This window comes from Nanorana parkeri, unplaced genomic scaffold, assembly GCF_000935625.1.
Source record: "Nanorana parkeri isolate BGI_ZX_2015 unplaced genomic scaffold, ASM93562v1 scaffold229, whole genome shotgun sequence".
Lineage (NCBI taxonomy): Eukaryota > Metazoa > Chordata > Amphibia > Anura > Dicroglossidae > Nanorana > Nanorana parkeri.
Genome location: NW_017306497.1, coordinates 1,416,527 through 1,432,707, shown reverse-complemented (window position 1 = coordinate 1,432,707; position 16,181 = coordinate 1,416,527). Strand labels below are relative to the sequence as shown.

At 39.3% G+C, this 16,181-nt stretch overlaps 1 protein-coding gene across 1 annotated transcript in view; it reads left to right on the top strand.

The window, feature by feature from the left end:
- The window catches only part of ATM (ATM serine/threonine kinase), a 123,538-nt gene that overhangs the window by 99,919 nt on the left and 7,438 nt on the right, over positions 1-16,181 (top strand). The window contains 7 exon segments of the mRNA XM_018556235.1: positions 1,578-1,716; positions 2,668-2,750; positions 6,568-6,708; positions 7,423-7,539; positions 7,872-8,021; positions 9,362-9,527; positions 13,492-13,578. Of these exon segments, the coding sequence (XP_018411737.1) occupies positions 1,578-1,716; positions 2,668-2,750; positions 6,568-6,708; positions 7,423-7,539; positions 7,872-8,021; positions 9,362-9,527; positions 13,492-13,578 (883 nt within the window).

The window sequence follows — 16,181 nt, the reverse complement described above, 5'->3', positions numbered from 1 at the left end:
GATGATAGGATCAGCCTCCATTTGTTGCTCCATCCAACATGGACTCCATCTCCCCCGCCGCTTCTTCTGGGTCCCGCAATGCTCCTCTTCAGTCATTAGACAGCCACTGATGATGCAAGATAGACTTGCTGACTAACACATATTTGCAGTTCCCCGAACAGCATTGGCAATTCATTTGTTCAATTATGCTTTAAGCACTATTCTCATATAAACTGGCCATAAGCCCAACCCACGTGCATTTTTGTTGGGTCTTGGCTCATACAGTCAGGGTGTGCAGGAATTTAAACTGTGCTGATTGTCCAAACCAGAGGCGTAACTAGAACCTTCAGGGCCCCGGTGCAAGAAACACTGAAGGCCCCCCCCAACCGCCATGGCACCGCATGTTAACAGGAAGGCTGCCGAGGTCCCCAGCAAGCGCGGGACCTCAGGCAGCCGCTTGTTTAAAATTTTAGTGCGGTGTTCTGTCGAGAACGACGACCCAGTATCTGCGCTTGCGTACAGACGGGATTACCGAAGAAACCGGCATTTATTTACAAAGTATTTGTTTGTAATGGTTAATTGTGACCGGTAATAATATGCCATGCATGGCAATGACCTGAAGGATGGAATATTATTAACAGTCACAATAAAAAATGTAAACAAAGTACTTTGTGAATAAATCCCTGTTTCCTCGATAATACTGGTCTGTGCACAAGCGCAGACGCTGAGGTCGACAAATTTGACTACGTCGGCGTTCTTGACAGAACACCTGTATCTGCGTTTAGTATCGGGGCATTTTCACGAGTGTGAGTACTCGTAAAAATGCCTAGTATTGGCAGTGGTGTATGCCTACTTAAAAATATAAAGCCCTCCCCCACTATAATGCATTGCCAGGATTTGTAGTTCTACATAGTTGGAGCTATTCTGCATTGCTGTATAATCATCATGCAGCAATGTAGAATACCACCAGCTATGCGGGACTACAAGTCCCAGCAATACATTATAATAGAAGTCAGCACTACAGAATCCCACTACACCATCATTACCCTCCTTTCCCGCGCCCCCCCCCTTTCCCACTCCAGACTCACCTTACGTCTCCTGCAGTGCCCTCTTCCTCGTCTCGGTGGCCAGGGGGCGGGGCTAAGAGGAGAGGGTCCTCACAGCAGAATGTGCTGCCCGGCGGTGCCTGCAGAACATTCTGCGGGACCAGTAACAGCCTCTACATCCCTGCCGCACAGCCGCCCGTACATGCTGCGGGTGGCAGCGCGGCTACCCTGGTAGTTCCGCCAGTGGTCCAAACCCCCTTGCCAGGCCTGAAAACTGTTACCTGCCAGGAGGCAGTGACATCTACTTGGTAAGCTTCTAGACTATCCAACAAAGGAGCAAGGAGGACTGGCAGCTGGTATGCAGTGATGGAGGGCTGATTGGTGAGTTTACCTTGCAAGAGGGACAAGTAAAACAGAAGACACAGTAGTTTTGCCATGAGTGGACAAGTGACAGTGTCTCTGTATAGCGGGTGTCAGGTTTACTTAACAATATATGTGAAGGAGCGTTTTCTCTGTGGTAGGAAATAAAGAAAAAATGTTTACTATTGTTAGGATCGGATGGAGGCTGCACGCAGTATTGTGAATACAATAAAGAAGCACAAAACAAACATGGTGCGTGATGTGGAGAGGCTGTGTGATGCGTACATAATTATGGCCAACATGGATGCCAGCCAGTGGAAAAATCAGCGCAGTAAGTACAGCATTATTTTTGTAATATGGCGTTTAAATGCGGATGATAGCACAAAACCTCAAGTCCTGATGCGAATGGCTCACTGTTCTCTGACAAGCAAGCAGAATCTGTTGGCACTATATAAATGAAATAAATATTGTTGTAATGGATTTTTTTTAATGACTATTTTGTCTTGGTCCCTTCTGGGTAATTACATATTATTTTTATTATTATTATTATACAGTATTTATATAGGGCCAACAGTTTGCACAGCGCTTTATAATATAAGGAAGACATTATAATACAATTTAAGACAAGATGGTAAGAAGGGCCCTGTCCATATAGATATTTATCTTGGTGTAAGCAGGACCAGTATAATGGAAATACAGTACTAATACAACACTTCCATTGTGCATTTATATTAAAGCTGTTTAACCCTTTCTGCCCAGATGTAGTTGTCTAGTTTCCAAGCATGAATTTTGCAGCATTGGCATACGTTAGTTAACTTGACAACAACTGAAATGTTTACCTAATTTTTAAAGGATATATAAGGATTTCATTTGGTACACTGTTTAAGTAAAAACATGCAATGTTTTTTGTTTTGGGCTTAGAACATTTATTTAATTTAACATTTAAATGTGTGTGTTTAGCATGGCCAGGGATTGCTGTGTGAAGGAGAGATGTAGGCAGATTGGATAGGCGTCACCTCTTGTCTGTGACCTGTGTAAATTGTGCCCAGTATTTACTAAAACCTGAGTTTTATTGTAGCCCCAAGTAATGCAAACAATCAAAGCTATGTGTGGAACTCCATTTATAATTTTATTTTTATTGGAAAAAAAGATAAAAGCCACTTGAGGAGGTATATCACTTTTCCGTTGAGAGCATGGGTAGCACTTGTGGTTGGTAGTCATTTTGATAAGGTAGCTATTACTTGGGCTTTTCATATTTTTATTTGCTTCCCACTTATCGTAGAAGCCATCCCCATACCATCAGATCAGCCTATCACTAAACTGGACAGCTTACAAGATGTTGTTATTCCAACTATGGAACTGAAGGTATGAAAATACATTTTTGAAAAGAACACAACTTTTTTTTAACTTTTGTTATTATTTTGAAATACATCAATGGTGTGCTTCATGTTTAAAATTTTCTATTAAACATATAATACATGACATAGGAATCCCAGAGCACTAAGGGGTTAGTTAAACAGTTTTAAAAGATGTTGCCTGCTATGAGGCTTGGTTTGTCTGACTGAAACTTTAGACCAAGCTGTCTAATACGGTAGGAGTCACTTCGCTCACACATTCACTTGGGTGGGGACATTTAACCTTTCTATTTAATGTACAACGGATGTTGGTACCACCCATAGCGGCAAATAACCTTCCTAGATACAAACCTTTGGTTAACTTGTATATAGATGAGAAATTCCCCAGTAACTACAAATTTTAGGCAGGTGTGAAAAAATGCTATAAAGTAAGAATGCTTTCAGAAATAAACGTGTTAATAGTTTATTTTTTGTATCTATGAACAAAATGGTAGTAAATGAAAATCAAATCCAATCAATATTTGGTGTGACCACCCTTTGCCTTCAAAACAGCATCAACTCTTCTAGGTACACTTGCACACAGTTTTTGAAGGAACTCGGCAGGTAGGTTGTTCCAAACATCTTGGAGATGTAACCACAGATCTTCTGTGGATGTAAGCTGCCTCAAATCCTTCTCTCCATGTAGTCCCAGACAGACTTGATGATGATGAGATCAGGGCTCTGTGGGGGCCAAACCATCACTTCCAGGGCTGTTCTTCTTTACACTGAAGATAGTTCTTAATAGACATGTGCACTGCCAAAAAATTTGTTTAGTTTAGTTTCGTTTTAAATTCGGATTTGTGTTATTTCGTTTTTCAGGATTCGGGTGTGAAATCAAATCGGATTCAGAATTCGGATTCGGACGAAATTCGGTAGCGTTAGTACGAACGTTCATTTCGTTTTCTCTTCTTATTCGTTTCTTATTCGTTTCGTTTGTTCGTTTGCAGCAAAGTCACATTTGAGGGGAAAAAAATATTTTTCTCCTTCTCTAATGTCACTTTGCTCCAACGAACGAAACGAATAGGAAACGAATAAGAACAGAAAACGAAACGAACGTTCATACTAACGCTACCGAATTTCGGAAATGCAAATTCGGATTCGTTTGCATTCGTTATGTGACTGTCTGTAATTCGGAATTCGGATACATCCGAATGTCCGAATTTCCGAACATTCGTCCGAATTTCGATTCGGAACGAAACGAATCGCACATGTCTAGTTCTTAATGACATTGGCTGTATGTTTGGGGTCGTTGTCCTGCTGCAGAATAAATTTGGGGCCAATCGCACGCCTCCCTGATGGTATGGCATGATGGATAAGTATCTGCTTGTATTTCTCAGCATTGAGGACGCCATTGATCCTGACCAAATCTTCAACATTTGCAGAAATGCAGCTCCAGACTAACAAGGAACCTCCACCATGCTTCACTGTTGCTTGGAGACGCTCTTTATTGTACTACTCTCCAGCCCTTCGGCAAACAAACCGCCTCCTGCTACAGCCAAATATTAAACATTTTGACTCATCAGTCCAGAGCACCTGCTGCCATTTTTCTGCACCCCAGTTCCTATGTTGTCATGCATAATGTCGCTTAGTCTTGTTTCCACGTCAGAGGTATTGCTTTTTGCCGCAATTCTTCCATGAAGACTTCTGGACAGACTTATCTGGACAGTAGATGAGTGTACCTGGGTCCCACTGGTTTCAACCAGTTTGTTGCTGATGGCACTGCTGGACATCTGCCGAAGTTGAGGAGACGTAAGCATGATGTGTCTTTCATCTGCTGCATTAAGTTTCCATGGCCGATGACTGCATCTACGGTCCCCAACGTTGTTCGTTTCTTTGTGCTTCCTCAAAAGAGCTTGAACAGCACATCTTGAAATCCCCGTCTGCTTTGAAATCTTTGCCTGGGGGAGACCTTGCTGATGCAGTAAACCTACCTTGTGCCTTGTTGCTGTGCTCAGTCTTGCCATGGTGTATGACCTGTGACATGAAACTGTCTTCCACAACCTCACCTTAGCAGCAGAATTTGGCTGTTCCTCACCCAGTTTTAAGCCTCATTAGTCTCCTACACAGCTATTTCTGTTTCAGTTATTGATTGTGTTCCAACCTACCTATGAAATTGCTTATCATTAGCACCGACTTGGTATAATTGGTTAATCCTACACCTGACTCTAAGGCCTGGTTCACACCTGAACGTTTTGTAGCGCGTTCAACGCTCGACGAACGCTCTACAAAACGCTCAAACATCTAAATCCCATTGTATTCAATGGGTCTGGTTCACACCTTGCCGTATTTCCGTCCGTCCGAACGCGATACAAAACGTCCTACGCACAAAGAAGTACATGTACTTCTTTGGGGCGTTTTGGTCTCGCGTTTCCATTGGCATACAGCCAAGTAGCCCTCAGAAATTGCGGTAAAAACATGCGTCGCGAAACGCGCTACAAACGCGCATATACAATACGCCTAGGTGTGAACCCAGCCTTATCCTACGAAATTGATGCTGGTTTGAAGCCAAAGGGTAGTCACAGCAAATATTGATTTGATTTTTCTTCTGTTCACTCACTATGCATTTTGTAAATTAAAAAATATAATAATATATTTTTGAAAGCATTCGTACTTTACAGCATTTTTTCACACCAGCCTTAATAAAAAACAGAGCTCTGTCTGCATTTCCATGTTTAAGGAGAATCATCGCAATTCATCCCACCACTTTTACGCCCAGGACATCAAGGAACAGCTCTTTGGGTGTACATCCTAATGGACTCACATGAGAATGCTGCAGGAAACCGTTCCCATGTCATTATATAGTGCTGATTTGTCCAGCATTCAGGCCTGCCAATTGTGTGTATTTCAGGGCAAAAAAAAAAATATGTAGTATATCTCTGCTATACATGCACTTATGCTTCCCCCCGTTTTATCACTTTGAAGACCCTTCAAGTTGTTGATTGTGCCTGTGGGCAGAAAACACAAAGGGGGGGGGATTTATCAAAACTGGAGCAGACAAAATCTGGAGCAGATTTGCGCTGCAACCAATCAGCTTCTCTGTCTCAATGTCAAATCTTACCTGAGCAAACTGAAGAGAGATGCTGAATGGTTGCCATGGGCAACTGCTCCAGATTCTGTCTGCTCCAGTTTTTATAAATACCCCCCTTCCCCACAGTATATTTGGGGACTGAATGGTGTCAACCCTGCCCAGTTGTGTTTTGCTAAACTATTGAATAACACCCCTCCTTCTAATGTCCACAGCATAAGCACTAATCAATTTGTAGTCCAAGATCAGAATTGAGAGGGATAATCAGGCTCTGTGAGGTAACACAGAAAGTGTAGACAGGACAACTGTGAATTGTTGAGCTTATTGCACGGATATATCTAAACACTTTTAGTGGTAAATTTAACTGGTAATTTTAATAGGTAGAAAATATGAGAAGTTTTGAGTTTACACTCCCTTTAAGTGTAACAAATAAGGACATATGATACATTTTAATACTAATATATATATTATCTAGGAGCCTTAGCTGAATTATGACAAATACTTTTTTTTAACTTTTCAGAACAGATAATGACAATGTTTTATTCTTGTTTGGGCAGCCCTGTAATTCTCTGTCTGCACACATAGCAATGTTCTACAAGCAATCTAAATGCTGTGAGCAGTACAGAGCACCTGTTGTGATTTGTCGCACATCATTACATTTCAATGCTGGCAATATAGTCTTCATGTCCAATGTTATAACTGGTGTGAAGTGGTAAAATGACAGGTTTGATTTTCCTGAGCACTTTCCTTTCTATATATTCAGGTTGATCCCAGTGGGAAGTATGAGAACTTGGTGACAATTCAATCGTTCAAGCCTGAGTTCCGCCTGGCTGGAGGTCTGAATCTGCCGAAAATAATAGACTGTGTGGGCTCAGACGGGAGAGAGAGGAGACAGCTTGTCAAGGTAGTGATGATGGTGCTCATTTTTAATGACCTGACCTTCATCCCACATCTGGAAATGTATCTCATTAGGTGTCCTGTTTTGAGACGTTAACCACATATTTGCCCAGTTTTCTGGATCAGCTTTTTAATATTGTGTACTTTATAGGCAACATTTGATGGCAAGAAAACATCCCATAACACTTACAATAGATACTAGTTACCCACTGTATTTCTCCTAGTGACTGCTGACACCAGAACTGAACATGGGAGAAAATTGTATAGTGTACCTTTCCACCTTTAGAACTTTGGTACTTCAGGTTTTTTGTATCAGAGACTTTCATAACTTTTTTTAAATTGTTATTCATGTTTTAATTATTATAGAGCAGCTTTTAAATTGGGTGCCATTTTAAATTTTTATACATGATGAAGTGGCTGCTGAAATTGGAGTAAATGGGCAGAATAAGGTTGCGTGACACAACATCCGTTATTGTATCTTGCTGTGGTCACTGACCCTTAGAGTTTTTTTAATTTTGCTTTTTGGCAAAATTGAGCTTTTTGGAATCTGACTGCTTAAATTTACATGCAATACAGATTAAGGTAAATTGAGTAAATATGCTGACTTTTGCACTGTTAGTGTTTTCTGGCCATCACCAGCAGGGCACTAAAAATGTCACTTCTTGTTTTTAACTGTATATCACATTTTCAGTGAGATTTTTCTGTCTACTCACTTTCAAAGGGTCGGGATGATTTGAGACAAGACGCAGTGATGCAGCAGGTGTTCCAGATGTGTAATGCATTGTTACAGAAGAACAGTGAGACCAGGAAGAGGAAGCTGACTATCCGCAGATACAAGGTTATCCCCATAAGTTATAGTAGCTGATACATATTAAAATCCGCCATCAGATATTGGCAGGAAAATCATCAACTTTAAAAGTTGTATTCAGTCTCCCTGTTTCTTCATCTGCATAACTTCAAGAAGGTTCCTTATTTTCCATGGTAACCTTGATCTGTATAACCATTTGTTCAGTTAGGACTGTCTTTATGATTATGGATTAGAGGAAGATCATAAAAATACATTTTTTCATAGGTAATGCAGAAATTTAGAAGAATGGTAAGAGTTCATATATTTTGTATCTTGTCTACGCCTGAGGAAATCAATAACTTGCCTCCATGTGTTATTGGCAGGTGGTGCCTCTGTCTCAGAGAAGTGGTGTTCTGGAGTGGTGCTCTGGGACAGTTCCTATTGGTGAATACCTAGTCAATTCCGATGATGGCTCTCACAAACGGTACCGGCCAACAGATTACAGTAGCTTGCAATGCCAGAAGAGAATGATGGTTTGTTCTTATTATTAATTCGCTTTTTCAGAGGAGTTTATTAGTTTTGCATGATTTAAAGTAAATGAGAATGTAACAGAAATCTCCTAGGTGAACACAACAACCAAAGCTGCACTCCTCACAATAACTCTTTAGTCTCTATCAAGACTTGAACACATACACACACAAACTACTTCTCTCTTAAGTATGTATTTGCAACACAGAATAAAGATGGAAGAGTCTTAAAGATTTCTTTAAATTGCAGCCACATCCTCAGTACCTTCACACATTATGATCCGTTGGCATTAAGTTTGCTAAAACATTAATTAATAAAAATAAATATAAGACTGGACTGGAAATTAGACTGGGAAGCGCAGGTTTATTCTTTTTCATAACTGCTTTTAAAATTAACCTGTGCTCACTTTAAATCCTCCAAATGGAATAATGTCTGCACATATATTCATATGCCTTGCAGAGATCCCTGGCAGTCCCAAAGCCTGATAAGCTAATAGGGAATTGACTTCCTAATTTTTAATAATTCGTGCCTCTTCTACCTCAACATGGGATGGACCTATAGTGAGGGGAAGTGATAGGGCCTGGCTACGGAACTGTATTATCTGTTTGCATGGTAAAGCTCCACTGGGGTAAGTAAGGGCAGAGTCAACAATGGAATGCCTGCCTTTCCACTCTTACACCTATTTTATATTTGTTCTCATTCACATAACATAACTTTAGTTATTTTGTCATATTGCTAGTTTTTCTCTAAACTGAGGGGGGCTGGGAAGGTTACCATAATTAACTTTGTCTGTACTGTGCTGGCAAATCTCATTATCGGTTATAAACTAGATTTGAATACTGTCCTAAAAAAAGTTTAGATTTCTAGAAGCATCGTATGTTAAAAGGAGGAAGCCGAGTGTCCCTAGTCTTTCTATGGGAACAGCCAGAGTTTCCTGACATTTCTAAATTGTACAGAAAAACTTGCAGTCTGTCCAGTGGTTTGCTCAACAGGCCATTGGACAAAACTTTTTTTTAAAACGTATTTTTAAAGAAGAAAAAGCTAAATTTATTACTACAATGAATATGTAAAATGAAAGACAATATACTTGTGTTTTTTGTTTTGGATGCAGCATTTAGAAGAAAAAAGAAGAATAATGTTTTATGATATTTCAATGCTGTGTGATCACCAGTGAACCCAAAACTATAGCCACTAACTGCTTTAACTAGAAAAATTCACCAGAGATTTTGCCAACATTCAGAATCAATGAAAACACCAAGTTCTCTTAACCTGCAATTATACACATTCAGTGGTGTTTTTACTACTTTACCTTGATTTCTTTCACATCAATACCTGTGTTTTCTAGGATGTTCAAAGAGGACGGTTTGAAGATAAGTACCAAGTATTCCTCGACATCTGTGATCATTTCCACCCAGTGTTCCGCTACTTCTGTATGGAGAAGTTCATAGATCCAGTAGTTTGGTTTGAGAAGCGTTTGGCTTATACACGTAGTGTTGCTACATCATCCATTGGTATGTTTTACTTACAATTTAGCTCTAATATCTTCTTTTCTGCATAGTAGACAGAAATTAAAAGATCTAGTAATTCTAAGATTACTAGGCCTCCTTCACTGGTATAACTAGCACTCTGGACAGCCAGTCCTGGGCCTTTCAAACTCGATAGGGCCCTGGCTGATAACTGGACCAAGATGTGCTAGTAATCTGTGGTGTATGCCAAATACCACCCACTAGATTCTTCATGTATTAGAATTTCTGTAATAAGAACGATTACTTTGTCAAAGCTGCTAATAAGATTGAGTGTACAGACGTGTCCCCCGCACTCCTTTCAGCGTATACAACCTGTAGCAGATGTGGTGCTGGTAGTGATGAACATGGATGGCGCTGTGTATATTCAGACTTGAGAATGTAGTGGATCACCAGCACTCAAAAGATATAATTTTCAAATCTGTGTTTCAGGGTCGTCCTGCGTGGCCCCGAAACATTGGCTGTTTGATATATGTGACGCTATACATGTATAGAAAGATTTGAAAACGATATCTTTTGAGTGCTGGTGATCCGCTACATTCTCAAGACTAATAAGATTGAAACATTTATATTCCTCTTGTCATTTTCAATGGCTAAATTTGTTTGCCACCTATGGAGAAATCATTCTTGATACTGATAGATGAGGTAATGAAAGAGGAAGATTTATTGAAAGTCTTCCCTGCACAGTAGCAGAGGACCAAGGCCTTCAGACAAGTGGAGGCAAGTCAGAAAGTGTTTGATATCACTAATTGAGGACAAGGACTGGGCTGGTACTCTCCTGGACTCGGATATCAATTTTCTGAAAAGAAAATGTGTGTGTCTGTTGCAACCAGTCCAAATCCAATGGCATTTTTCCTCATGCACATTATTTAAAAGAAGGTAATAGGCTACTAATGATAACACAGAGGCTTTCTCTTATGGACGTACATAAATTCTATTGTGAAGATTTACAGATGTATAATAGGAATAATTTGCCCAAACTGTATATACAAGTATACTGCATATCACAGAGGTATTCCAAGATGATATACAAACACAAGACTGCATGTTACCTCTTACATTATTATTATTATACAGGATTTATATAGCGCCAACAATTTGCGCAGCGCTTTACAATATAAGGAAGACATTACAATCACAATACAATTCAAGACAAGGTGGTAAGGAGGGCCCTGCCCCTGAAGGCTTACAATCTAAAAGGGAGGGGTAAGTGATACATGAGGAGGTATTCCCCCTCCCTTTTAGATTGTAAGCCCTCATGGCCAGGGCCCTTCTTACCATCTTGTCTTGAATTGTATTGTGATTGTAATGTCTTCCTTATATTGTAAAGCGCTGCGCAAATTGTTGGCGCTATATAAATCCTGTATAATAATAATGTAAAAGGTAACATGCAGTCTTGTGTTTTGTATATCATCTTGGAATACCTCTGTGATATGCAGTATATTTGTATATACAGTCAGGGTAAATTATTCTTATTACATCTTTTTGTTTTACACACCGTGGGGCTGTATAATGCTTTTATAACTGGATGGGTGATTCAGTGGAAATTCAGACTTCTTAGCATTCCCTGCTTCTCATAAAATTGCAAGGGTGCAACTGGCTATGATATTTGGTGAGTGATATCAGGTGATATAAATAGTATACAGATGGAGAGGGAAAGAAAGGTACTACAGATTTGTTACTGATTATTAGACATGTGCGATTCGTTTCGTTACGAATCGAAATTCTTACGAATTTTCCTAAAATTCCGAATTTCGTAGCATCCGAAATCCGAATGGCAGTTTCCGAATTATATCCGAAATACGAAATTCCATTAACCAATTTCGGATCCGAATTTCTTTGAAACAGGAACTAATATTACCCCTGTAAATGAGGTTGAACAACATGACAAGATTTTTTTTTAATCCGAGATACGGATCCGCTGTTGCTGATGCATTACAATACACAGTTACACACACAGGCAGGAAATACGAAATTCCGTTGACGTATTTTTGTTCCGTTACGAACATTCGTTATATTAAAGTTAAGAAGCAAAGTACATTTATATTGGAGTTGATGGTATTTTTTTTTTAAATACGAAATATGAAATTTGGATACGGAATCCGTTAACGGAATTCGTATTTCGTTTTGGTTGATCAATCAGAGGTTTTCTCTTCTGCTGCTGAGAGTTGCATTACAATACAAGCAGTAAATACGAAATTCCGTTGACGTATTTTTGTTCCGTTACGAACATTCGTTATATTGAAGGTAAAAAGCAAAGTACATTTATACTGGAGTTGCTGGTAGTTTTTTTTAAAGTCCGAAGTCCGAAATACGGAATACGGAATCCGTTAACTGAATTCGTATTTCGTTTTGGTTGACCAATCAGAGATTCTCTTCTGCTGATGAGAGTTGCATTACAAATACAGGCAGGAAATAAGAAATTCCGTTGATGTATTTTCGTTCCGTTACGAACATTCGTTATATTGAAGTTAAAAAGCAAAATACCTTTGTTAATATATTGGAGTTGATTGATGGTAGTTTTTTTTTAATACGAAATTCGGATCCGGAATCCGTTAACGGAATTTGTATTTCGGATAAAAAAAACAACTACCACTCCAATATTAACAAAGGTATTTTGCTTTTTAACTTCATCATAACGAATGTTCGTAAAGTTACGAAAATATAACCGCCACTAACGAAAATTCGTATTTCGTACGAATCCGAATTGAGTTCAGTTACGAATTACGAAATAACGGATATTCCGAAACGAAACAGAACAAATTTTTTGACGGCGCATAAGTCTACTGATTATTCCTGTTATGCAGGCGGGAGACCATGTGTGTGACTAACATCACCCTGCTACCGTATTGGACCAGCTTGTGGGAATTGGCATTTGTAGCTTTGCTGCTGCTTTGGAGCAAAAATGGATCATGCAAATATGGCTGCCCAATGTATTTAAGCGTTGCACAGGGTAGAGAGGTAGTACCCTGGGCTGTGCTGGAGGGGCAGGTAGTAAAATAAAAATACCCTTACAGTTTATACTGCCTGCTCTATGATAAATCTGTTACACGTTGAAAAGATGTATTATAGAGCAAAAATGGGGCTTTGAATGTACCACAGGCAAAAGCTTATTAAGCCATATACCATATGATTGTATAAAACTCCTCAGAACTTTTTTTTTATTCTTACATCACATTAAAATTACAATTAATTAATATCCGATATGTTTATCTGTTATATTACTTGTTGATAAATAAGTACAAAACATCACCAAAAAGTAATTGAAATACTTCCCAGGTGACTTTTGCGCTTTTCCGTTTCTTGAGGTGTGGGTTCAATCATGTATCTAAAATTTGAACAAATTTTATCTGAAACAAATATTGGCATAAATTACAAAATGTACAAGAAACATATACCAGATCTATAAAAATCATATCATATATTAGTACAAATTATACAGATGTAAACTTATGTATTCAATAATACTTGCATTTAGACTTAAAGATACAATCACTGTAAGATGAACCCTTGTAGCCATCACAAGAGACATGATGGTTAAGTTGCTTCTGGAGCCAGAAGTGATGCATGCATTTGAGATTGGAGCACGGAAGTGTCACAAACAGCCTTAGATGATAAAAGCTGGTTCAGCTGCTGACAGTGCCGCCCTCCCCAAAAGACCCAACAGGGGGAAGGAGCCGTCCACATGACTGAGCACCACATGCAGGCACCACAGACCCGTTGCTCCAACATCCCCCAAGGACATTGAATTACTATTAAGGGGTGTGGTTTCTGATGGAATATGAATTCGGATCAACTAATTGGTTGTTTCCATTTGAACCTTCCGTTCCTGTTCACACTTAAAGGATGGTTTACATTGCGCTGATCACATTCACATCCGTATCTTTACATATTTAGAAAGACTGGAGATTACCTTTAATATAATTCTGTATTTTTCTTTTTTTAATGTCAGTTGGTTACATTGTTGGGCTTGGAGACAGACATGTACAGAACATCCTAATAGATGAAGAGACAGCAGAACTTGTACACATAGACCTTGGTAAGTGTTCAGCTAGTATGAAGAGTCTGGTCAGCCAGGGGCAGAATTCACCTTTTTTTTTCTATATAGGTAAAACCAGTATATTGGTCCTGCCAATTTCAAGCATCACTTGGCACAGTGGTGCTGTTTTAAGAAGCAATAAGGAGCACTTATGGAAGTGGAAGATAATATGGAAACTTGCAAACTTACTGGAAACCCTCACTGTGAGAGCAGCCCAACTCTTATTCTGCTATAAAGGGCCTAATCTAAATCAGTGTGTGAGTGGAACAGACATTCTGCAGTGTGACATTGTGCCAATGATCAGGTTGGAAGTCCCCTATAAACCTCACAAACAATTCTTGTTGGTACTTTGGAAGGTGTGACTTGATATATTAACTGTGACGGATGTGCCGGTCAATAACGTGACTATATGCAATTCCAGACCAACTAAGCCATTGCAATGACATGGTCGATACCACTCCCAGCCTCACCCTGCACAGAGATTTCCCAGCTCACGGGACAACAATCTCAGTCCAGCAGACCGAGGGCAATCGTCACTAGAGTTGGTTAACTCAGCAGTTCCCCTTTTACACAAAACAGTAGCTGCCACCACGTATTTTAATGGAAACATGCACCATTCTCAGCAAATGCTGTGACAATTCAAAAACCTAAACAAAGCCTATGATACTGCTGTCCTTTCAGACAGGAATATGACAGGTTTCACTTTACAGTAGGACTCTTCACAAAGACAAGGACACTTTAAGTTCTTATCTAGATCGTAGAGATAAGCTTAACGATTTTTAAGATCGCCCTTTAATAAAAGAAATGTTGCAGGAAAAAATATACAGAAAAAAAAGATGTTACAAAAAATAAGAGACAAATATAGAGCAGCAGTGAAAATAAAAGGGAAAATAATTAGGAATACTTAACAGTCCTGGGTTTTGTAAGTTCTGAAAGAGTCCAATTCAATGCAACAGCAGATGGATCTGGGTGGCTCTCTCATAGTGAGGCAGACGGTTGGTTCTTGATGGTAATGCTCTTCTTTTTTTGATGGTATTAAAAAGTGTTTTGTGGATGTTATGAGGAGCCTTCTTTGGATGGTACAACAAGCTTCTTGAAGTTAAGCGATCCTCTTGAAGCTGCATAATCCCACGACTGCCCTGCGCAGCAGCTTTTTGTCGGTTCTTTAGAGGGTGTCCCTGTGCCTGCCTATAAGCCAATTAGGAAGGACTAGGGAGGGTGAGCAAGAAGGCAGAAGTATTTTATAATCTATCCTCTGCCCCTACCAAACTGTCAATTCCATAACTATCATCATGGTTTAACATTCTTGCATACCGTGTTTCCCCGAAAATAAGACACTGTCTTATATTTTTTTTGCCCAAAAAAAACACACTAGGTCTTATTTTCGGGGTAGGTCTTATATTACAGGAATCTTGAAAAAGAGTGCAAGGTCTTACTTTCGGGCTAGGTCTTATTTTAGGGGAAACAGGGTATTACTTTTTGATGACCCCTAAATTATTAGTGGCTGGCCCAGGAGGATTATTGTGGTTTGTCAAGTCTCTGACCATCGTAACCTAACTATGATATTGATATGTGTGTATTTCTCTTGACAAGATGCAGCTATTTATGCAATTATTGTATGATATCATTCCCTGATTCCGAGTTATGAAAATTTGGGTTAATTATTGATGCCATACATTCCTTCCTTATCCACAAGGTGACCTGTAGTGAATTGGCTGAACTGGGCATGACAATTGCTATGGTACTAGCTATTTTCAACACCTTTCATAAAAGACCATGAAGGCTTATCCACACCGGGCCTAGGGAAAGCTTTAGATAAACTATTAGGTTTGATCAAAGGGACCAGCTTAGCAGATCTGGAGCTAGAATTGAGAATGTCTAAACAATCTAGAAGGGCCACATTCCTTCCAAAGTGAGGGAGATAGAAATAATAGTTATAATGAGATGCTCAAATCTCATTACAGTTACATTAACCACTTAAAGACTGGAATGTTAAACCTCCTTCCTATCCAGGCCATTTTTCAGTATTCAGAGCTGAGGTACTTTAACTGACATTTATTCAGTCATACAACGCTGTACTGAAATTCATTTTATATCATTTTTTTGGAGGGGGGCACATAGAGATTTCGTTTGGTGGTTTTTGATCACCACTGGGTTTTTATTTTTTTATATTTAAAAAAATGAGTCCCAAAAATTTAAAGTTATTTTATTATTAATTTTTTGTTAAAATATAAAAGACGGGGTCATGTCGGGTAAATAGATACCAAACATGTCAAGCCAAAATTGCGTGCACCCGCAGAAACTACCATATCCAAAATTGCCCATAGGCGACGCTTTAAAAGCTTTTACTGCCCATCAATTTAGTGTTAACATTGATTGATGATCCTAGAATTACTTCTTGCACTGTGGCATTCCCAGTGATATGTAGCGTGTGGTGTAATCGTGGTTTTCTCACGTAGGTGCATCCGATGCGTTTTTGCATTTGTGCAAAAAATTTAATTTTTTTTCCTTTTAATTTTTCAGCTTGCTTTTTTTTTTTTACACTTAACTTTATTGCTGTCACATAGGGTGCTAACAGGCTTTGGGTTTGTAAGAGAACCGCC